Genomic DNA, 24,558 nt, shown 5'->3' with positions numbered 1-24,558 from the left:
GTCGTGCACGTCGTCTTCGTCGTCCTCATTTTCGCCGTCGGCGTCGGCGTCGGCGTCGTCATCGTCCTCGTCTTCGTTCTCGTCGCCGTCGTCGTTCGCCGTCCCGCGGTGCGCGCCATTTCCTCACACCGAGCCATTTCTCGCCAATTACTCCGATATTCGAATTTTCAAGGCCAGCTGATCGCGGACGCGCGTTCGACGAAACGAAGCCTGCCTCCCCCCTCACGGGGGTCCGCGCACCCTTCTAATTGGATCGACGGCATAATCAGATTTGAATCGCGACCGAATTCCAGATTCGCGTCGAACATCTGCCGCGACTCGTATCCTCCGCGATTCACGAAACCTGGAACGTGGTATCGTGAACTTGTTCCAATTATTCACGTACGTGTTACATCCAAGGAGCAATATCGAATGGACTTTCAAATAACGGGCGGTCAACGAAGAAGAGCGTGTCTTTGATGTTACACATGTGTCTTCGAATTGGATTTCTTAACTGAACAGTTCTTGAAGAAACCGACGTGGACATCTTCCAAAGGGCATCACGAAGAGAAGAATCGCGTTCTCAAGTGAAGATACAAGAAACGCGTGTCTACGTTTGTCACTAGTGCATCAGAACTACAGTTGTTTGAAAAGAGCATAGTTGAAGTATATTCGGACTAATTAATCCTTATTAGTAAATAATCTCCGACGTAGATGTCCATTCTGTTAGATACAAAATGGACCGCCAGTTGGATATGGACTAAGTTGTTACTAGCAGATAAGATTAACTGTTGTGAGAATCCATTGCTGCCTGTAAATTTTTACGAAGATTAATAGTACCGTGTCGAAGTTTATTTAATATTGATTATCAAACCTCTGAGAGACGTGTATTTCTGATATTCGAAGATCACTGAGATTGAGCCAGCAGTTGAAACACGGACTAATCTAAATCGATAAGCAATATTTTTCGTAATTATTTGAATCTAATCCTTCAAACTAGTCGATAAATGGATGCTGCTTCGATACTAATTACACGATAACAAGTACCACAACTTTCAACGATAGTGATATCGAAGGCGCGCGACGCACAAGTGTTTCGAGAAGAATGTTCAAGAAAAGGGAAGTATCTAAAGTCGCCCAACCGGACTATTAATAAAAATATAACAGCGCAAACGAGACATATTCTTCCTTCGAATCGTTCTAACTAACTCGAAGGGTGAACTGTTTTGGAGAATTCAAAAGGTGAACGGCAAGAAGAGTCTTTTTCGCGACTCGCGACCCAGCCCTTCGTTAAAGTCACCGTCGCCGCGAAGGATAACGAATCTCTAGGATAACCGCCGGGGCTCTCTCGACGCTTTCTCGGTGCGCCGGTGCTCGGAGGGAGAATAACATAGTGCGTATCCGCAGGGCGGACGCGGCGCGCCCTCATCGTAGACTCGCGTCGGAAGATGTCTTCGTAGGTGGTCGAGTGCTCGCTCAGGTGTTTCCAGCTACGCGCTACCTCGACCAGGTCACCCCGGCATCACCCTGGCTAACGATCTGTCCGGAGGTACCGGGGGTCCCGGTGCGGGCGGTGTCGGTTCCGTCGGTGGTACCTCCGTCGGTGGCGGCGGCGGCGGCGGCGGTGGCGGCGGCGGTTCGTCCCTGCCGACGACCGCCCTCAGCCTCGACCACCAGCAGTTCAACATATTCCCGGCGATCTTCAGCCGTCAGCTCAACTTCTCCGCGGCGGCGGCTGCCAATTGCGGCCAGAACAAGCTGATGGACGAGCTCAGGCCGAATCTGGGTCTGCTCGGCGTCGGCCTGGTCGAGAACGACAGCTTCCATCTGAATCACAATCAGGAGAAGAGGAAGTGCAGTAGCGCCAGCTCGAATGAGCAGGACTTCGGCCTGTACGGGGTGCATCAGGGCCTCGAGGCGAGCCCGCCGACGCCCGCCGCGACGCCCGGTAGAAGCAGCGTCGGGGCCACCACCACCGTCGGTGAGTATCGCATATCACTTTGCCGAGAACTGTAGTCGAAGTCCATTGCGCATCCTGCGTTATTATTTAAATAAGAAGTAAATTAGCGAGCAATAAGTTTATAGTTTTATCGAAGCGCACTTATAATTCGAATCGGAAAAAAAAATCATGAAATATTAACTCTGAGTAACATCTCTCTTCCACCGCTAACTTCAAAATTACACTGGAAACTTCAGTAACTTCCTTTCGTATTTCATACCATTATTTATTGGTACTTGTCGTTTCTCTTGTTTTTAGCCTACACACATAAATTTATTGCATTATCAAAATTGTATTAAACCTTTGCTCAAACAATGTATAGTAATCGATTAATAACGTTTTCTTATAAAAAGAAGTAAATATTATTTCGACACGCAAATGACGATGTTCTACAAAAGAACGCGATAAAATTAATCTGGAGTCATTCGACACACTTCTGTAACTTTTGAGGTATCGTGCTTTTATATTGTCGTTAGGAAAGAAATGGACATCGTGTCATCTCGAGATAGACGTATTTTCCGCTTGTTGAGCCTCGAGCACGCGTACGCAGTGCAACACGACCAGCCCGAAGTGTTGACAATGGGTCGGGTGGACCAGACATATGGTGGTACCTGTTCTATGGACTATTATTATGTGCTAGTAGGGCTTAAGGGAGCTTAGCACCGAGGGTGCCGCTAATGGGGTGGGCTCGAAATGTCGGGATGTGTAGCTTGCACGCGTGACGAGTCTCGCCGCCCCGGTTTCGATGATTCGAAAGACTCGGAATCGGGATCGTATGAAAGGGCTCATCTCCGATTTCCTCTCACTTTTCTGCCGATAAATCAGTCGTGACACTCATATTTCATAATGCGCGCCCTTCGATATGTCTGAAATGTCGATATGCACTTGTTAAATGTGCATATCGCCGAGTTATCGCATTATCTCAAAACAAATGCAGAGACACAGCATATTTGTCTTCTACATTGTGACTATAAGTCACCCTCAATTTTAATTAATTAGAATCACTTTAATATTAGGCTCTTATTAATTTCTAAATCGCGACCCAATATGAACTCATTAAATCTTTAGTAAAGAGATTAGACGTTTTCCACAAGACTGTTACATTTTCAACAACTAAGTTGCTAATTAAATTATGTCATCTATAATTATAATAAATTAAAATATGCACTTTGTATACACTTTGTCATAAGTTCTTAATGCATATTCTAATTTCTGTGCAAAGGATATGGCATTCGATAAATATGGAGTTCAACAGGTCGGTCGCAACGGCGATTAGGGTTTTTTCGGCCTTATTATATCCGAAAATGAATTTCGCGCGGCGGCACCTCGATCCGCAAGCGGCGATGTCCTACGCTCCGTCGCACCCTTCAAGGTCAGGGTTCCCGGAAACGAAATGAGACTACCGCGGGATTCTCATGCAAATGAAAATCCGACAGCCGCTTCGCGACGAGAGGAAAAAGAGGTAGCGGAATAAAACGAGGACGGGGCGGCGGTGGAGGGAAAAATTAATGTCGTTAACCTCTCCTCGCGCGTTCTCCCGGGTATTAAAAGTATTCGAGCGACGGTCTTCTGGCGCGCGTTTCCCGTGTCCTCCTTAAAACAGGAGTGTTCACTTCCTGTCGAGTGACCCGTAACATCGTTGGGCCTGCAACTACAACTGCAACTAATTGTCAGAGAAAGATGGATTCGTTTTGCGCGTTTAATTGTTTTATATGTATTACTGATAACCACTGCGATCTGCAATTTTTAATAGTCGTAGGAAAACAAAAATGTTTAAATCTGATAAAAATTCTTAGGAGAATGTCTTAGGTGAAAGTTATCATTTGCAGCTATTTTTCAGTTTTTACAGTTTAACGTCTTGATAACTAAATTTGAAATTAAAACTGTTTTAAAGTACTTGGAATTAAGTGAAGAGTGAAGTTTCTTTATTTATTTGCCCCCCCCCCTCTTTTGAAGCTCAGAGAACTTTTCACGAAAAGAAGTTCCCGCTCGTTTATAACTCGAAATAACTTCTGATATCTCGCCATTTTTTTCCACGAATTAATTGCAAGACACGCTCTGTGCGAGGATTTTTTCTATATTTAAAATTTAATCACACGTGCAATACACGAGCATTCTAAAAGCGTAACTTTAAATATTTCGAAGAAGATTACTGAAGTTTTCTGTCACTTTTTCGTATTTGTTATTAAATATTTCAATTATATCAAATTAAGATATTGTCTCGCCAGTAACTTAAAGCTGCGTGTCTCTTGCACAAGTCGAAAATAACTGTTGTCTCGTGTATTTTGTTCGTTAGATTGCTCACAAATGTCAACTCTTTAATGCATATACATACATTTGCGAGTAACATATACAGAGACTGAGATGTTCCAAAGTAGATTTGGATGAGAATTTCTCAATGTCACTGATACAAATCTAAATTATCTTGCACAGTTTATCGTGAAAGGAAACAAATCGGTGGAATACGTGCGTGTGTGTGTGTTATATTAAATCATATCAATATCAATAAGATCAATATATGCGTGTGCATCGAATTAATTTTGGAAACGCGCGTATCACTTTTGGCCGATAATGCGTCCTAATGTGACAGCAGATGCCGACGGACGGCAGCTGGAGGTCGGAGGCTACCGCGGTCCGCATTACCGGTAATCCTGTAAAACGTGTCGTTCGTCGCGCGTGTCAGATCTCACCGCGTTAAAATCACCGCTAATTACCCTCGGCCCCCTTACCGTCTCCGAAATCTGCGGGGGCAGATGTTCGCCGGCGCCGCGTCGCGTCTACAATGCACCCAGCGCACCACCCTTCTTTTTCGACCGGCCTTTCTCGAGTGCCGCTCGTCGAGATTGTCGGCGAACAGCTTGTAACTTCGCCCTTAACAAAGGGTTAACTCGGCTGCGAACGGCTGGACGGTTCGTGCCGTTTCGCTGACATTTTATTGTCTCTACTCTACTTTGCCCATCCCCCCCCCCCCCGATTGCGAGTTTCCTCTGTTGTGAGAAATCGTAATGCAGTTTCTAGAACGTGCATGGCTATTCTTTATCTATGAATTCTTCGATCAAGTTAGATCGAAGGAAGAGAATCAATTTCAAATTGTTCTAAACGTAAAAAAAATGGTTTGTACGTAAGACTAGAATATACTATATTCTTGATAATTGAAAAATTTGAATTATTTTCTCAACTGCTCGTAAATTTTATTAAGATTTACAAAAACCCAAATTAGAATTTCTAATTTTAAAGTATGATATTGTAACTTGAGTTTTTCTCTGTCCTAATCTTAAAAAAAAAGATGTTTTCAAAAAATTATATTTTAAAATAAATGTTTACGCTTGTAGCATCTAATAACATTTGTCATTTATTTAAACATTAATAAAATACAAAGCAGATATAAAGGGATTTTCTTTCTTTAAACTTCTTGCGGAGAAATAAAAATGTTCTAGGTATAAAATAAATTTTTTTAAATTTTTATTTACAACATTTGTAGAAAACTATTTTTGTATCAAGTTTCGAATTGTCTTTTATTCAATATGATAACGATCGGAGATAGTTATTATGTTTTTCAACAGTAATCTCGTGATTGTAATAATATCTATTGTCCTTTTCATAAACGTTTATATTTTGTTTTTATAGCGTACTCGTTTTAACAAACGTAGTTTGCAAGAATATAATATTTGAGCAGATTTCTACGTCAAAGATGCAAAACTGACAACCGTAAATTGCCTATTTTCTGCAATCGCGAAAACTCCGTAATTGCATAAAAACGCATTCACATCCCGGATATATTGAAACAGCAATGCGCAAATATATTTTACGAATCTAAATTTACGGTCCAATAATAAACCATTTGATTTTTTATATTAAATAAACAAAATCAATATTTAGGTCGTGTCGATAATAGATAAAGAATGTACATAACGACATTTTACACTATTTTTTAAATATATTACTTATTAAAGTATTATATATTATATTAAAGTATTTTATATTATAGTACAGGATGTGCAAAAAATTAGAGAGAGAGAAACGTACATTGCCTTAATGGCCGATACCCCATTGTCGCACACCGTGGATTAATGGGAAAAATTAATTTCGACATCATAAAGATCGCGAAAAACACTTTTTTGCCAATACCTTTTATGAGACATTAATTTTATTTCGTTTCATTTATGAAAATCTCGTTTCAATCTGTACCCGCGCGAAAAAATTAGGATGAGCTTTTAATTGCGTTAAAACAGGATATAATTTTAATGGAACAAAGTAATTCCAGTTCGCGTTATCATAACTTTCAGAATTTAATTACGTGTTACGTATCATCGAATACTTCGCAGAGTTCTTCTTAGCCTCTTTTTTTAAATTTTTGCTTTATTTTCTTATATATCGTATCGAATAAATTTGCAAAAGAAGCTTTTTAGTATCTATTTTTTATCTATACTTCGGGTACATCGAAAATCAGACATATTTTCGAAGTTATATCAACGAAATTAATACTTGAAGAAGCTCTCGGTGATTAAACGTCTTAGAAAAATCTCCGATAAAAAAAAAGTAATATAAACAGGAAAAAACGGCGTGAGAGTAATGTCGTAAAGCGCGGGGGAGAGGGGGTAGCCGAAGAAGCGGGTCGTACGGGGCCCTTCGCCTTCTTCGCTGAACTTGACCGAGTTTCCTCGTTCATCGGGTAACCGGGCAAGGTATGTAAAGTGGACAGCATTCATCCTTGAACATTGAATCAGCATGTAACATGATTAGGTCATTAACGCCCTAACCAAGTTAGCATAGTGCGAGGGACTTCGCTCGCCACGCTTACCCCGGGTCGGTACGACCTGGTAGGTATCTACGTTCGTTCATAAAGCCGGCGCCGCGACGCCGACGCCGCGCCGCGCCGCGCCGCACCGCGCGGCAGGCGACGAAGACGACGACGATGACGACGGCGAAGGCGGCGACCGGCGGCCACGGAGTTCTCTCGGGTCGGAGGTCGAAAGTTCGGCGGATCGCGCCTTCCGTCGAATATCGAATTTTGCCGGCAATGAAAGGCGATACGGGAAATCGAGTTTCGGCCGTTCCGACGCCGTTTCGGCGCCGTGCCTGAATTTTCGTCGTCTTTACGGGGCGGACAATACGCGCGGAGAGAGAAACCCGCTGACTCTTTCCCACGTGTGTGTCGTTAACGGAGTTTGTTTATTACGTTGGGGCCTGGGAAACTGTCAGGTAACTCGGTTTGGCCGCGGAAAAAAGAATTCTCTCCCGTTCTGGTACCATTGCGCTCTTTCGCGGGGCACTTTTCGTTTTGAAATGGACGATCGCGGAATTATGCCGAGTTTGTTTTACGTATATTCGCGGATCGTCGAGAAATTCTTCTTATTTCAATAAGCGCGCGATCGTAATTGCCTAAAAAGAAGGAGAATGTAGGCTGAATCTTTTTCAGGATGGAACGATATATCGCTTTCCGCATTACGCAAGATGAATTATCTAGGCAAGTTATTTTTACAATATAAATGAAATTACGTACAACTTAACACGTTGTTATTACGGTATCTAATCGACATGCAATTTTGCTACTCAATATATTATTTGACCCGCCACTAATACGCCATTAAAATAATTTCAAGCGCAATCGGCGGATAATTCAATTCGTGAAATGCGCGAAGTAATTACACACTCACGCGAAATACAATTGTGCAATTCAATGTTAATGAAGTTGAAATTTATCTGACGTCATCGACACAGACATTTATCGCAGTTTAACATAAAGCAAATAATACGATGGCGTAAATTTCATTTCTCTTTTTTTTTTTCTTCTCGAAGAAATAGCCTTTTTTTGAAAACATAATTGGACAACAGTCTTATTCTGGTTTCGTGAAAATGTTACAAGTCGCTTTTCTCCTTTTCTCAGGAGCCGAAGGCGCTTTTAAGAAGTTAAAGCCTGACCCCTGCGCCTCCAGTCCTCACATTGGTCACACACCTACCACAGCTAGCTGTCCAACACCCGCCCGACGGCGACACAGGACTACCTTCACTCAGGTTGGTATAATATTTGCGAAGCTATTTTTTTTTAAATTATTCTTGCGAGTAATCGAAGATGTCTTTCTTGGTATCTCTTCTTCGGTATATCTTCTCTCGCCCTTGCGTTGATATCTCAGAAACGTGTGCGTTCCTTCGGAGAACGTCGGCCCTTTGATCGTTAACGGCATTTCGATTACCTCCAATCTTTCGTACCGCGTCGAAATTTCCTGCCGGACAGTCCAAATCGGCCTTTACCACGGCTTTCCAATTGTTTCGCAGGAGCAGCTGGCAGAATTGGAATCGGCGTTTGCAAAATCCCATTATCCGGACATATACTGCAGGGAGGAATTGGCGAGGACTACCAAATTGAACGAGGCCAGAATTCAGGTGAGTGCGCTGCTTCTCGCTGTTATGAGAAAAATAAACCGGGTTTTTTCTTTCGTTTCTAGAGTTCCGAAAAATCATCCCCGTACGATCCAATCCGTAGTGAACAATACTGTTTCAGTGTATTTGAAAAAGATTTAAATCTAGCGTCGGTTTTTTGATAATCCAAATAGATTTAATTGATAGATAAGCCACGATAGATTTTGATACATTGTCGTTATTACATAATTTTTGGCCATTATATTTGTTATATAACGCTCGTGTGTTAAGGGTAGATTTTTAAAATTTTGCGACGAGGATTGTGCTTTGTTGGCCGACGTTCGGACAAGGCCGAAAAATTTATAGACATACTTATCTCCTGCCTATCTTTTTGACTGTGACTCACTATGTAATTGAATCAAAGACGCATGTGGGGTGACGAAATGAAATTACGAGCGCAAATGTCGGTCCAAGACACCCTATATTCTTTGAGGGTCGTGGAATCGATCAGAGGGGACGGAGAGGTTTTTCAACATACTTTTCGATATACACTGAAGAATCTGCGTAAACTGTGAACGATAAAATTTGACGGTGTTCCTGGCTTCGATCGAGACAAGAAACACATTTGGTATTCCATTTTTTTAAGTACAATATATATATTTTTATACGAAGAAAAAGGATTGCGTATTACGGGAAATTATGGCATTCAAAATTTTAATTTCTTCGACATGGAAAACGCGAATTCTACGACAGCGGTGCGGTTTGTGATGACATTAAGAGCGGAGGATTTGGTAATGAGAGGTAGAAAGGGGTTGTCGGGGAGGTGGTGGAATGGACGGGATGCGGAATGAGGGGGTGAGAGAGCGAGAGCGAGAGCGAGAGCGAGAGCGAGAGCGAGAGCGAGAGCGAGAGAGAGAGTGCAGGACCGGTTCGCGTACGCACCGGGGCACCGAATTCCGAGCCGAGCGGTACATATTAAAACAGTCGCCGGTACGTTGCGCTCTTTTGATATATAATGCAGCGGGGTGTTGTTTGAGTTAAAAGCCCGGGAACCGCCGCGACTTAACCCTGTTAAACTGCGATGCCAAGTAAAACGCGGTTTGCGCTCGTCGCTCGCCGGTTATAACCGATGCACAAAGTGTCCGCCGCCGAGGGCCGTGCGCCCGCGAGGAGCCGCGCAGCCCGCGCGTCGGATGGTCCTGTGCTCGTTTCGACCTCAAACGCGAGAAAGAGAGAGCGAGATAGAGAGAGCGAGATAGAGAGAGCGAGAGAGAGAGATCGGTAGAGAGGGGGTGGATTTCGCAGTTTTAAATGTCATTTCCAGTCGCTGGTTTTCCGGCGCGCGGCTGCCCCAGAATCGGCCAATTATCTGTAACCTGCAAAGCGCGCGCCGTAATTAACGCTCGCGTCGTCGCGGATTTGCTCGCGCGTTTCGACTACTTTCGACGAACGACAGCTTTACCTCAAACGGTGAGCTCTCTCTCTCTCTCTCTCTCTCTCTCTCTCTCTCTCTCTCTCTCTCTTTCTCTCTCTCTTTCTCGATAGCTTTATGCCACTGGAAAGTGCTCTCGGTCCCGCTGGTTTCTTACCCCCCGCGGTAAATTAACGTTCACCATCGAGTCCACTCGCATTCGTTTCTGAAATTTACGATATTCTGCGAGCTATAAATATCTAATGTAAAACCTCGTTTAATCACATAAATAATAAACGCGTTTTGTTAACGATTATGTTAATAACTATCGGCGCATTAAATACTTAAAAAGGTACTTAAAATGGATTGCGAATCGGTTGATTACTCCGGTATAACGTTAGAGCGAAATTAGTTCTTCAGTCTTAATTAATCCTGCGCACGGAGTTAAAAATCCCCCAAAATAGCGATCGGTTATTGCAAAATGGCGTTCGATTGTAATCCAATTCGGACACATCAATTTCGATACGAGGTAATATCGATGAACCGCAATACAAAGTACCTAATACTATCGCGAAATTCGGAGAGAAACTCCCTCCTACCGTTTCGTACGCGGACGCGGAGGGCGAACGAAAATTTCGCCGTCCCCTGGAGGAATCGAAGGGCCGGTTTAGGGTTTAGGAAAGGTATCCATCGCAAGACAGGGGTTCTCAGCGGAGGAAAAAGACAGGATGGCGGCCGTAGGAAGAAAAGGGGGCCCTTGTCTCTCTCTCTCTCCCTCGCTCCTCCGGTGTTCTTTCCAGAGCCTCTCGCCCCCTCCCGTCCTCCTACCCCCGCGTCACGGCGCCATTTCGCCCTCGTCGTCGCTCGTCTCGTAGTGGAAGGAATAGCAAGCCCGGCAAGCCTGAGACGTTTCAGATCTATCTAGGGTGGAGAAAATTCAATTTAAAATGGCGGCTCAGATATAATGGCAGCCTCCGGTACAGCGTCACCCAACCCCCTGCGCGCCCAACTCATCTCAACTTTGCCACCCTCGTTCGCCGTCTATTTCTCTCTCGTCCTCGCCGCCTCCACAGCCCGTGTCGCTATCTTTGAGGAAACAGAATGCCGTGACTAGCGCGGTAGCTTTTAAAGGGACGAACTCTCTCTTCCTACATCCAGCGATGTCGCCCGATTGGCGCGGCGCTCGCTAAAAAATACATTGATCCCGCGCCCGAGACGCGCGCGTTGCCGCTCGTGGCTTCTTTCGCGAGATACGTATACGGTCTAAACGGCACGCAAACGTTTTGAAGACTATTAATAGTCTCCATTCTGCTCGAATTATTGACCACAATAATATAATATAGTGTATGAATTATTCCTTAAATTGTGATATATAACTTTAGATGATTGTGCGAATTTGAACAATTATGAAATATTTTTAGACAAGAATAGATCCTCCTCACGAGGTTGCAGTTAAAGTTTCTATGCAGATCAGTCTCTAACGGTAGCACAAATTTCCTACGCGATTTGCAATTTCTCTAAACGCGCAAACGCGTTATTAGTGCACGTTGAATGAGCGTTTTCCAGGCGAAACATGGTGCACCTTGCGCGGGATCGTTTCCGACCATTTATGTCATTTCGAGTGAGGTTTGCAGGAAACTTGGTAGGAAGACGTAATGTGCTGCTCCGTATACACAGGCATGCAAATAAATTTAATAGCAGGGTAAAGCAAAACTCTCGGTCGGAACGAATGTTTTCCACGATTGCTCGACAATTGCAAAATGAAAATGGAGTAGGTGTGATTTTATTGAATTATTTTTCTAAATTTTTTCTAAGCAGGTAGTGCGGAAACTTATTTTCCGTTTATTCTTTTATGTAGATTTATTTTAATAGAATTTTTTAAATTAAAGTGTTTGATGGGAAGGGTAGCGAAAATATTAACCATGTATATTGAAAAAAAAACGGCACGACGTGTTCCATCGTTAAAGTCGTCGTTATAATGTATGCGGAGGGATCGCGTAAAGTATTTGTGACGGTAACGATAATAATAGTAAAAAATCGGGTAACACCCGATGGTAAGAGAATAATTCTCGAATCACCGCACAAGAAATCCCATTACGCCGAGGAAAAAGAAAGGAGGAGCTCCGAGCTCCGCGATATTGAGTTAGCCGAGTTTTCATTCGACCTTTTTACTTCGATTCGACTTCCGATCGAAGCCTACCTGCCGGTCGTTTTACGAGAAAATCGGCTTCCTATTTGACAGGAAACAAGAAAATTTCTGGGAGTAGCAAAAATAGCTGGCGAGTACCGTGCTCCTCGGTCTTACTTTCCGCGTTTATGAAGTAACTTACGATTGAATACAAATTATTAATTATTTCGTGGTATTTAATTATCGCTGAGCTTATCGATGCATAGAGATAACTTTCTCATTATTCTGATTTCGATATGAGGCAATCAAATGAATCAAATTCCTGAGTCCTGAATCAAACCCCTCAATTTAAAGATAAAAAAATTCGAATAGATAATATAATTATTAAGTTTAAATTTGATATAACGATGTATGAAAATATAAAAGATGATGTAGTTTTCTTAATTAAAAGACTTAATAATTTATTTCTTCATACATAATTATGCATGGAACTGTGCAATATAAAATTAATTAAAATTTTCAGAATTCTTGCTTCTGTTTTGTACGATTTAACGTATCTTAATAACGGTATATTGATTTGATGTGATAAAGATAGTTTGCAATGCCATTAGTATAATGCTCGAATAGAATATTATTTGTTAGTTCTCCAAAGAATCCTAAATTCTCAGCCCTAAGTGAATCTCATTGCCAGTTCTGGATTGCGTAACTATACATATTCGATTGTCGTACACGGTAGCTCATAGCCTCGAAAATAAACGCGCAAGTAGTACATCCTTATATTACACAAATATTACGCTCTTCTCCGCTTTTTCGACGAAAAAGCCATTACCGGGAATGTATCCATTTTCCCGGGTTAGTATATGTGGGTTAGCTATCAGAGTGCAGTATTCTCTCAGGCATACGGGAGGATAGTTTTCTCGGTCGCGGTCCTCAAAGTAGCAGACATTTTGAGCCGCGCACCCCCCGTGGGACAGCCATCTCGCTCCTCCACGTCCTCTTTCTCCCTATCCGGTCTATCTTTCTCTATGAGGCGAACGTGGCGGGAGGAGAAGAGAGCGCGGTTATTGAATTACGAACTCTTAGCTTTCCAGTTCTTGCAGAGTGCGCGCCTTAAGGGACGCGGGCGCGCTCGCTCGCGCGCGCAAGTATGTTCTCGAAAAGCTCTTCTAGGGAAGGAGCAAATAAAAGGAATCGCCCTTTTACCGGATCTCTTCGGGCAACCTGTTCTACCCGCTCCGTAAATGCGTACGGTACGTATAGGGTGTGTACCAGCGGAAACCTAAGGGCGCCGTAGAAAATTTCGAGTATTTGGAGTTGAAAATTTTCGGCTTAACGAAGACGTAACGAGGAATACTGAATAGAAATATAAAGCCTGAAATAAATTATCGTCAAGAATTTACTTCGAGGAATAAATATCGTGTGCCGTTAATTTTTTTATTCCCCTGAAGCTTGATTTAAGTGAGAAGAACCCTATTTTCAAGCGCTTACAGCCGTCGCGTTGTGACCAAAGGATTATCGGTGCCTCGTCATTTTTGCATTTGTGACAACTGCAGATTTCAAACTGTCCGTCCAGTTTTCGCCAATTCTCAAACGCTCTGTATGTATATAAATATTTATATGACTATTCACAACCGTATTCTCGATAGAGTGAAGATGCGCTTCGTTTTGGATTTTAGGGAAACACGCGGTATCGGGCTAAACGAAGCGTAGACAATGTCATTTGCATATGCACGGCGAAAATACAAGCACGTAGACGAAAAATTTCCCGGGGAGAATTACGTACGGGAATGGAGTTCTTATCGCGAATTTTCTGAAAACTGTCCTGGCGAAAATATTAATGACAATCATTGGGCTATTCACACATTCGTACATTCAATAAATATGAAAAAAAATTAAATACTTTAATAGTTCAATAAAAACTAATAGTTAAAAAATGCACGATTTAATTATACAAGAATATTTATCAGTCTTTTATAAAATTATTTTATGCTACATTTATGTAACTTTTTGTCTTTATATCTGGTGGAACATGTTATACGAGTACTCGGCGCTCTTAAAAAAGCATTACGTATGTTATTTGATATCGATACTATATTTTCTATATACATGCATATTTAGAGCTAGCGGAGCCTCCGGTTGGTATACACGGACGGAGAGGTAATGCCAGATTATTCGAAAGCCGAGCGTGTTTTATGCAATTGCAAATCGTCCCGCGGCGTGAATTCCAATGCGGATTGAGATTGATTATGCGACTTGCCTCGCACGTACCGCGATTTCCATACATGTGAGTTAAAACGATGCACGCTCGTCATATGAAAATGTTAATCAAGCCCTTTGTTAAGAGTCTTCAAATGTCCCTCCACCTTCGAAACCGCATGTACGCGCTCCTACCCCCATCCCCCGTATTCGCCGTGGTTGCCGCGAATATTTCTTTCGCTTTACTTGCAAATTTATGTAACGCCGTTAGAAAGAAGTATCAAACTCGGTAATGCCTATAATTCCGCTGTAATCCACGGCCACTGAGCTTCCAGCGATCCCTTTCGACGTTGGGATCTTGAATTCAACTTCGAGAATTAATATTCCGATTATCATCGCGTTTCGATAATCGCCCCGATTCTCTATAATATTTCATATCCGAACCGGGTTCTCTCTGTCTCTCTCGGCTAAGTAATCCCGGATTCCAGCCAATTTCGCGGCAAGAACTTAATCTAAATAAGACTTCATTACTCCGCGCGGCGCGTGTCTATAGATATTTCTATATTTCTACTGTAAAATTTTATTCGTTGCAATCTTCTACGTAAGATTGCCGATCTTTCGTGAAAATATATGAATTTATTATGCCGTTCTTACATTCCGTATTGAGTGCAACTGTCTCACGATAATTGAGCGTACCTACGTGATGTAAAATCATTTGTCATATTCGGAATTTTCGAATCTGTATATAGCAAAAAAAACTTGCTGTTTCATATACTCGATTAAATAATCAAATCGTGAACTATGTATATTTCTCAAAACAACCGCTCTATTTCATCGTAACGTTTAATATCGAAATCAACTCGCTGATCCCGCGACTTACGATTCCACCCAACTCGACGGCAAGAAGACAATCTAAATAAAATTCAATTGTAACTGCGCGAAATTACTTGCCTAACTTGTTCGGCTCTCAATACCATACCTATATACACATCTATTTGTCATCCGTCTAACAGTCCAGCTAATTTAATGGAATAAAGATTAGTTTTTTTTTTCTACCGCGTTACATCATATTAAAATGTATCTCGCGTAAAGTAAGTGACTTTCCTACCAAATTAAATACTTCCTTTACATTTTGTATCGAAATTTGCAGATTAACAAAGACTATCGTACAAAGACTATTCGTGGCGTCAAAAGACGTGGCAACACGCTGTAATATATGCGATCATTGACGGAAATAATCCCACCGCTGATGAACTATTAATTTCTCGTGTAGGCGTTGATCTCTTCGGCGTGGGCTGACGTGAGATACCTAGAACTTGACGTAGATGACGACCTTTCTCTGGCGCCGTCTGTCGTTGGGCTAATTAATAAATTAGCATAAGGATTACTTTATAATTAACTGAGATGATTGATTGAAATGATCACAAAACTTCTTTTTATGTTGAAGTTAAAATAAAATCCTTATCAATTGATATAAAACATTCGGAAGAGTGCTTCAAATAATTAAATATGTTTTCACGAAGGGAATTGTTGGCGATTGGAAATAGTTTTGCCTCCAAACGAAATAGTGAGAGAGATGCATAACTTTCGAGGCAAAGTTTACAGCTATTAAATAATCAGCAAAAATATTAAGAGTAATAAAAAATAAACGAAGTTGTTGACTTCGATAAACAATAAACGAAGCAAGATGATCGTTTGCGTCCTTATAATGAAAATTCGTTTCTTCTCTGCAGATATATATAGTAAATTTTTTTTCCCTCTCGCATCCGGTTTTTGATACAAGAACATCGCTGCGGATATTTCACGAGGTACTCTTCGGAAGCGCCATGCTTCCGCACAAAGAGTGATAGAGCCGAGAAGAGGGCGAACCAGAAAGATACAGACAGCGCGCGCGCACACGAGAGAGAGAGAGAGAGAGAGAGATAGGGAGAGTTTGAGAGAGAACGGACTCGTTCGAGCCACCCCGGTTCGTGTCACCCACTTCTGCGGCGATGAGAGAGGGTGTACAGTAGAAATGTCGATAAAACGTGTCGGCCAATGAGCGAGCCCGATGTGACGTCACCGCAGCGGCATCGGCCAATCGGGTGGCGCCGGTGACGTCACCGGTGAGGGTGGAAACAACCCAACCCCGACCCGGGACGAGAAGCCGCAGGCTTTTCTCTTTCTGGGGGGGCCGCTGGAAAGAGGGGTCGGTCGGCAGGGCGGGGCGCGAGAGTGGAGAGATTGTCGGGGGTTACAGGAGGGACGGAGGAGGGAAGGAGAAGAGGAGAACGGATAAGGGGGGTAGAGACGAGGGGGTGCGGAAACGCGCGCCGGTGTGGATGCCGGGGTGAGTCGCCGGTGGCGGCTCAGGCAAGCCCCAATATGGGTTTACTAATCCCGCGAAACAATGGAAATTGCCCGATGCAAAATGGCGATAGGTAAACCGCCCTGGGTTACCGGGTGAAGCGGGGGGGGAGTAAACTTAGGATCCCGTTTGAGTGAAGAAAAAAAAGAGGGTGCTTTTCGGCCCAAGAGGTTTGTGTCCCTTCTTTGATCGACGAGGACCATTAACTCGATGCTCTCAAATACTTGGTGCGTCGGTGCCATATACACCATTTTATTAGCTTCTTGGTCGCCATTTTGCTACAAGCGTAAAACAATTACTTTTACAAACGTCTCTACGCATCAAAAGTTTTGCGGATTGATATGTTTCGCGTGGACGTATAATATTGTAATATTTAAAAAAAGATAGAGAGTGTGGAAGATCCGAGATATTTGAAACATTCTAGAGTTAAAGGGATGTAAATTTGTAAGCGCGAAATCGGATCTTGGCATGCTTCTGTTTATTCTGATTCTGAACGGTTTACATTAGTGGAACCAGAAAAATTAATGCATTAATTAGATTCAAGTCATTTCGAAGCTATTCTAAATTCTTTTATATAGACGCTACAAATCTACATTGCGAGAAGAATAAAAATGTAACTATTCTGTCTCGCTGATTGTTTGTGTAATATGAAATCACATTCTACCAGACATACTAATATACTTAATTAAAATAGCAATTAATGCTGGATCAAAATTATGTCCAGTAACCGAAGCAAGAATGACACAAACTTCATCTGTGCCTTAAACGCACAAACGACGTTACACATCACACGGAGATCGAAATAATTATCTGTTAATTATATCGCCGTCCGTTTGTTTACGCCACATTTCGTCTCTCTCCGTAGGTTTGGTTCCAGAACAGAAGAGCGAAATACCGGAAGCAGGAGAAGCAGCTGCAGAAAGCTCTGACACCAATTCCCGCCTGCCAAGGTGCCATGATGAGGAATATCTATCCTGGTGCTAGCAGAGGTTATCAACCCTACCCCCATCCTCACAACAGCATAAATGGCATAAATCGTTATCCCCAGGTGAGGCTCCCTTACGACGCGCAGGACGCTTCCGAAATTTCATTATTATCGATACCCACCGCTTTGCACGCTCACCAATGCACTCAGCGCGAAGACACGTCTCCGATAATGGCAAGTAAATAATATAAACAAGAATTACAATTGTCATCCTAGAGAAGTACATCCTACTTATTGCGCTACATGGATCTTCGTGCAGACACATACATGGAAGAAAAACATTTTTAAAGTTATTTGGAAGCAAAAAGATCGTTTCAAACGTTTCATTCGAATTTCGTGCGTATTGTTTAATATGTTATAGTTATTCATGTTATTTTATATATCACTATTAGATATTATTACTACTTTTTCTAGAAGTAGTGCAATAGTGTTGCGATAAATGTTTCTCTCGAGAAGTGGCCTGCTATCAACGCGCCGTTTGACAGAAGCGCCGATATAGCAAAGCCCGGAAATTAAAAGATTTCGCCGCAATCGTAGATTCGTTCGTCGTTTCGAAGGTTCCACATATCGGAAATGAATTCGATGCGTTTCTCGTTAATGATTTTAACCGAGGTATTAAATTGGAGTGCACCTGAGCGTACGTCCGGCGCATCGCTATCGGTCGATATAGCTAAATTGCATTTCGGCTGATTAGTTGGGTCGGCCGGATTACCGAATGCCTACCGCTTTAATTGACCCGATAATTCGCAAGCGTGTTTCGGCCCCCCCCTCCCCCCCCCCCGAAAAAAGAAACTTATATTAGTTATCCTTCATCTCTAATGATCCATGAATATCTAAGACAGTAATTTACAAAATTTTTCCGCCGCGTAATACGTCGATACATGTACTTATATTATTCATTTCTTCTGTTGAGGGTTTCAAATATTTAGTAGTAATGCGTCCTGCAGCGATGTGTGAAGGAAAACTAACACGTAATGATTATTCTATAATTAATAATTTCACAATTAATAATTTTATCTTACAATGATCGGTGATGGAAAAACGGTGGACAAAGTGAATTTTACCGTCGCACAAATTTTTTTAATGGTTTAGAGGATCCTTTCATCCCTATTATCTTCGTCAGAAATTGTACTTAATAATCGTGATATCACCATAGAATCACGTAACGCGTTGGAAAATTGATTACGGGCGGGAAATAGATACCGCGACACATTATTAATTTCCATCAGTTCCGAACGTATTACACGGTTAATTTTTATAATGAAACCACCCGTCGCATTCGATTTCGCGTTTGCCACCGCCGACGATGAGTGGAAATACGTAAGAGCGGTTTCTAGCCGATAATTATGTTTCACACACGTTAATTACCGCATTACTTTCCTCTCGTTGTTCCAGCTCGGCCGCTCAAACCGCGCGGGGGTAACTCCGTAATCTCATTGATATATCGCGGAATCCATTTTCGCTCGTTCGCTCATTTCACGCTCGCGGAAATTAATTACACGTGACATTAACACCGCGCGTCCATCTTTTTTCCCCCCCTTCCTTAAACGCGGCAAATTTTATACAACGTGCCATTAATATACCGCCCGATTGGAAGGGATCGCGGTATCGCAGGACGTGGTAAATCGTGGCCGATCTCCAAAAGCGCGGATCGGAGTTATCAGTGTTGCTAATCGCGACGCACGAATGTTTCAGATGGGCACGACGTCTTACCCGAGCATGACCCAGCCGTTCTCCATGTCGCATTCAGCGTCGAATATGTCGGCCGTCACCGGCATGCGACAAGATGCAATGGGTGAGTCATAAATAATGCAACGCCAGCGCTTTGGGTGTGCGTAAAATGAGTACGGCGGTGAATGGCTGCTCGTGAGCGCGGTTGCGCTCTCATTTGGGTCAAGGATTATGCAAATGCCCTTAATCCCACAAATATCTCCTTGATACCCTCTCGCGTTCGTGGGTAACCGATTTCACTTTTTCGCGCGGGTAGGGACCGAATCGTGGCATTTCGTTGCATCTCAAACGCGGCCTCGATCGCAGCTCCTGAAATTTAGAGTATTTTTTATAGCTGCGATATTTTAATGTCCCACTTGTCTAAACGGTTCTTTATACTAAACTTAGAATCGCGTTAATTGAATCTAAGATGTATTACATTAAGCTAGTGCTATACATAAATAGTAGCTAATTTTGCTGGAAGAGTAAAACGAAAGGAAGTCAATTTATATAACATTCTATATCATATTCTAAACATTAAAATTTAGGAAATTGTAACATTTTGGGAAATCCACGTGACTTACTTAATCATGATATTTGCCTTGGCGAAATGCTGCAATTTCCTAAAATTTAATATTTTAGAATATGATATTAGAATATGATATAGGATACTATATAAATTGACTTTCTTCGCGTCAATTAACATTTATTAGTCCCGCAATCGTCTCGAGTCTATACTTCGTACTTCATCGTTGCCTTTCGATTACCGCACGTCAATTCTTCCCCCCCCCCTCACGAAAATCACGCGAATGTGGAACGGACGTAAACTAATTTCTTTCGGCCTCGCTCGGCTCTCGTTCTTCTTGTCCAGCGTCTCACGGCGAGTTTCCGCGCTGTCCTCGGGCGCTGACCCAACGTTATCGAATGACTCCGCAAAAATCCGGAGCGGAAATGGCGCGAATCCGACGCCCGAGAGCACGAGAGCGAGAGAGCACAGCCGCGCGCGCTCTGGTCCCCGCCAGCCTCCAAGACGCTCTCTCCATTTCCGCCCCAGCGCCGTCTTACACCATTTCCGGCGCGAGATGGAATATCGCTTTTAAATCGAATCAAGACTATTCGCGAATTGCCTCCTCGCCCCCGTCGGGGGTTGCACGGCGCGAGCGAGCGATTGCTGTACGAGAGTGCGCGCGGCCTTCTCCGCGCTCGGCTCGCAATCTCGCCGCCTCTCCTTAACGACTTAACGCCTCTCTCTTTAACGTCTTAATGGCGGATAGCAAATCGACCGATTAGCGGAGACTCGATAAAGCACCGCGGAAAGTCGGTTAAATCGAATCACTCCGGAATTCTTTCGGGATAGAAAAGAAATCCGCGCTTTTCTCCGCCCCGAGTGACGTCCGACTTTGATTTATTAGGGGGGGGAAGGGGGGCGAGGGCGGGTGGTAACGTCGCGTGGGTGTTCTACTAATTAAAGCTCGCGTTAATGACGTTCGGTCTCGTTACCACGCTACTGATAAACAGGAATGTAATTCAAAGATCGATCGAACAGAGGGAGATTACCAAAGCTGCTGACGCGATCCTCGCGCTCGCGTGATTTTCCTTTAAAAATCCCGTCTTTCTTTCCCGTTTCAGGAATGTCGGCGGAGGACGAGTGGTACAACAAGAGCATCTCGGCTCTGAGAATGAACACAGCCCACCACCCGAATCTGGCCGCACCGATGTTACAGTATCAGACATAATTGTAAACGGAGGCGAGAGGGCGACTCGAGGATCTCGTCAGGAATCCGATGGCGTACCTATGATCGAAAGCCGATCGTGGCGATCGACGGAAGAGACGTGTGAGAGCGATGTGACGAACTCGACGAAGCCCGATCGACGTTTTGCCGTTTCGCAGAGGGAAGAAGAGGAAAAGAAATGAGAGGAAGGAAAAACAGAATCGATTTGCGTTATCGCTAATCGGCTTGCGCGGCCGCGTCGATTTCGCATCCAGATTTCGCGACGCGTCCTCGCATCTCGCTTGCAGCATAAGCAGCAAGCTCGACTCGCAACGGCGTACACATGTCGCGAGGCATATACACGCGTGCGAGAAGCTCGCGTTTCGTTCGGATCAGGCCGAATGTTTAGTTCAAGCACGACGTTGAAGATTAAAGCGCGATGATGAAATGGCGGGGCTGTGTTTATCTCGAGCGTATATTCGTGAATTTCGGAAGTTCAACGCGCGCGTGCGACACATTGCTTCAGAATATCAATCGGCACACACTTAGATCCTTGCTCGTGATTTCTCGCGTAATTTCCGCGACTTAGGATTACGATCGACAGATTGTCCCTGGCATCATATTATACTTCTTGTCAATTGACAAATCCTCTCGCGAAACATTGGTGCGAGACAAAGCTTTTTTTTTTACATAAGACTTGAAACAGAATTTGGTCAAAGTAAAGCCTACCAGTGAAGTTAAGAGACAATCCAGATGGGCAAAACGTTCAGTGATATTTTTACCCTTCCTTCAAATTAATTTTAATTAAGTTGAATTTTATAATGAAGCTTAATGTCACTGCTGCCGAGAACCGTCGCTATTTCATGAAAAGCTCGATCATAAGTCGAACAAAGAACACGTTGAATCAATGGAAGCTACTTTAACACAGCGCGGAAGGGAAACGATGTAAATTTTGAACGTTTCCAGCCGGATAGTTTGTACTTCGGTCCTCGTGGCGCAGAGGGACTTACCTTCCTCTTTATTACGCGCGGGAGAGAATACGCGATGCCCGAGACACCCTGCGTTTTGGATTCGCGGACGGCGAGAGACATCCCGCAATTTAGCGTGTGTGTACAGAGACGTAGACGCCCGGTTTTGCCGCGAGATCGTCGCGTATTTTCTACGTGTAAGTAGCCGTTTCTTTTTTCCCCGCGACTGGTTCCTTCCGTTCGAGAGAGACGCGTCGCAACGCGCACAACGCATTCCGCGCGCGGCATTCCGTTAATCTCCTAACAACGATACGTGCCACAACTTCGTTAAATTGGCGAGAGAAAGGGGGAGCAGGGGGGGACGGTACGGTACTGTACATAAGTGGATGAGAGAGAGAGAAGAGATATAGATACATAGAGATTGCGTAATCGGCAGATACTCTAGCATATGCGATTTTTCAATGTCCTTTTAAAAGTGTAAGCATACCCTTAGTGAATGATATTAGGCATTGATTTGTGTGCTTATGTTGACCACGATTTTGGATAAACCAAAAGAGGGGGGAGGGGGACGCGTTGGAAGGAGACGGTGGGGATCTGACAGTGTTTTTGCGTTCAAAATTTGAGGGGCGCCAGGGTTTCCCCGTCGCGACGAACGGATTGCCGAAACTCACCTGTTATTGCGCGCGGATCGGACGCCGTCGCACGCAAATTAACGCGGGGGCGCGTCGCGTCGACTTAAAATAAGAAATGACAGAAAGAACGAACGACGATCTTGCGTTTCACGTGATATGCTGAACTCTGTAAGTATATATATCTAATCTCGAAAGCGGCACACGCGTGAGACACAGACTAAACTTCGTATTAGAATAAAAATTATCAAAGATACGCGACATCGGGATAAGCGTTGATGATAGCATCGTTTATATTTTTAGATTCGTGTCAGTTTTAGAGACGTGCATAAAAGCGTGTCGATTAACAAGACATTCAGAATTGTCCGACAGAAATTAATTTACGCTGGACAGTTTATGTAGATTTGTGTGCGACGGCTTCTTCTCTCATTTCACCCCGAGAAAGTATCCGGCGTCGTAATGCCTAGGCCCCACAAAACGGACGGATCGCGGAGGGGTGAATTCGTTAGGCGAAGAGAAACGAGATCTCTCTGACTTCGCTCACCACTGCTTCCGCGAGTGTCGATCGTCGGGAGGTGCACGAATAAGACGGTAAATTTGTTTTGCGCTCGCAAGGCGCAAAAAGTCTCATCGGAGAGGTCGGTGCCTGGACAAATTGGACGCACGACAGACGACAGGCCTACGATCACGAGGGGGGCCCACCGAGCCAACGGAGTTTTAACGAGACAGATGGGGGTCGCACTCTATCTCATCCATATCCAGGATTAAATATGTAATTATCGCTAACAGATCGTATCGTGTAACAATGTTGTCCTCGTAATAGTCGAACCGATTGCATCAACAGGCCGAATGATTTCCAGGCAGAAACGATCCCGGACCGGGGGTATCGCAGAGGCGCGGAATGAGCCAGACGATTATGTATTATTAACGAGGTAATTTGCGGAATATCACGCAGTGAAAATCGTCGATGAGACGGTTGCCGAACGGTGCATTATTCACTCTGTTGCCGCAAACCGGTTAATTATTGCGATATCGTTCGTCGTCCGGATGCTTTCCCGCGTGTAAAAGCAGAATCGGAGCTTTCGTCGCTTTAACCGTTTGCACTTTGAGCTTCCGCGTCGACAAAATCCTACATTAATTCCATTGCGATATCATTACGTTTACAAGCGCGTAAACAGGGATTGCGTGCGCTTTATATAGCTTTTTATCAAGAAAAAACAATTAAACTATTGTTCTGTTAAAGTATTCGATTCTGAGAAATATACCATAAACGCGTGCGAACTTTTATGTGTGAAACTTTTTCGTAATAAATACAAATATCTATTCATCCTAGTATCACAAAGTTGCATAATTCTGCGGAGACATCAGAGAGGGGTTTTGCAGCGGGGCACGAGCGGGGCGCAAACCGGCAAACGGTTAATTAACGCGCGACTCGCGACTTCTCCCTGGCGCCTTTCAGTCATAAATATTCGGAATCTGTCCAGTCAACAATCGTCTATATTGGTGTCATTTTTCGATAACTGTCTAATCAATATATCGACTCGAGGATGAAGCTGCAGACGACTGCGCATTGTTTTCGTGTAGTTTCGCTGCGACCTTATTATTACCGCTCGCGGCATTCCACGAGAAATGTTCCTAAAAAGTTTGTAACATATCGTACACGGTACACTCACACATGCACGGACACACACACACATACGCACACACAAAACACACAAAGCGTGCGTGAGCGCACGTCCAACACACGAAATTACACGCGTCACGTTGTGTCGAGAGGACAAGATTAAAAATTAAGTGGAAATGCATACCGGACGAGCGTAACATAGTTTTAAGCAAGGGTCACGTATTGTACGTATGTGTTGTACATAGCCTAAATAAAAATTACATTTAAAATTATCCTCCTTTCTCCTTAATCTCTTCTTTCTTCCTAATTCTCCAAACGGTGCGAATTAATCGTGTGTCGGGATGCAGACTCGAAAGTTACATTACTTACATTGAATTTTTGATACGCACCGAGCTGGATAAAAATTTATTGAATATTGCTAGCAAAAAAAGATGTATTGTATTTCATTACTTCAATTTTGAAATAACATTTAAAAAATCAGAAAAAATGGTTCGATGTTATTTAAATGAA

The 24,558-nt window shown here is 43.4% G+C and overlaps 1 protein-coding gene across 1 annotated transcript; it reads left to right on the top strand.

Moving 5' to 3' along the window:
- The first annotated feature begins 1,418 nt into the window (after positions 1-1,418).
- Positions 1,419-24,320, top strand: LOC139775185 (homeobox protein unc-42). Its single transcript, XM_071711034.1, has 6 exons — positions 1,419-1,960; positions 7,866-7,993; positions 8,255-8,362; positions 17,286-17,468; positions 19,101-19,200; positions 20,745-24,320. Exons 1-6 carry the CDS (start codon positions 1,741-1,743, stop codon positions 20,849-20,851), a joined length of 846 nt encoding a protein of 281 aa, XP_071567135.1. The 5' UTR covers positions 1,419-1,740; the 3' UTR covers positions 20,852-24,320.
- Positions 24,321-24,558: the final 238 nt, after the last annotated feature.

The sequence above is a fragment of the Temnothorax nylanderi genome, unplaced genomic scaffold (genome assembly GCF_030848795.1).
Source record: "Temnothorax nylanderi isolate EJ_2023f unplaced genomic scaffold, tnyl_v1.0 TNYL_tig0001_pilon, whole genome shotgun sequence".
Taxonomy (NCBI): domain Eukaryota; kingdom Metazoa; phylum Arthropoda; class Insecta; order Hymenoptera; family Formicidae; genus Temnothorax; species Temnothorax nylanderi.
This window is presented reverse-complemented; position numbering and strand designations above follow the sequence as displayed.

Bases quoted from the DNA above. Each gene is read 5' to 3' on its own strand.
- LOC139775185 (XM_071711034.1), top strand. From the start codon at position 1,741: ATGGACGAGCTCAGGCCGAATCTGGGTCTGCTCGGCGTCGGCCTGGTC. The intron at 7,994-8,254 runs GTTGGTATAATA...ATTGTTTCGCAG, and splicing joins ACAGGACTACCTTCACTCAG to GAGCAGCTGGCAGAATTGGA. The intron at 19,201-20,744 runs GTGAGTCATAAA...TTCCCGTTTCAG, and splicing joins CATGCGACAAGATGCAATGG to GAATGTCGGCGGAGGACGAG.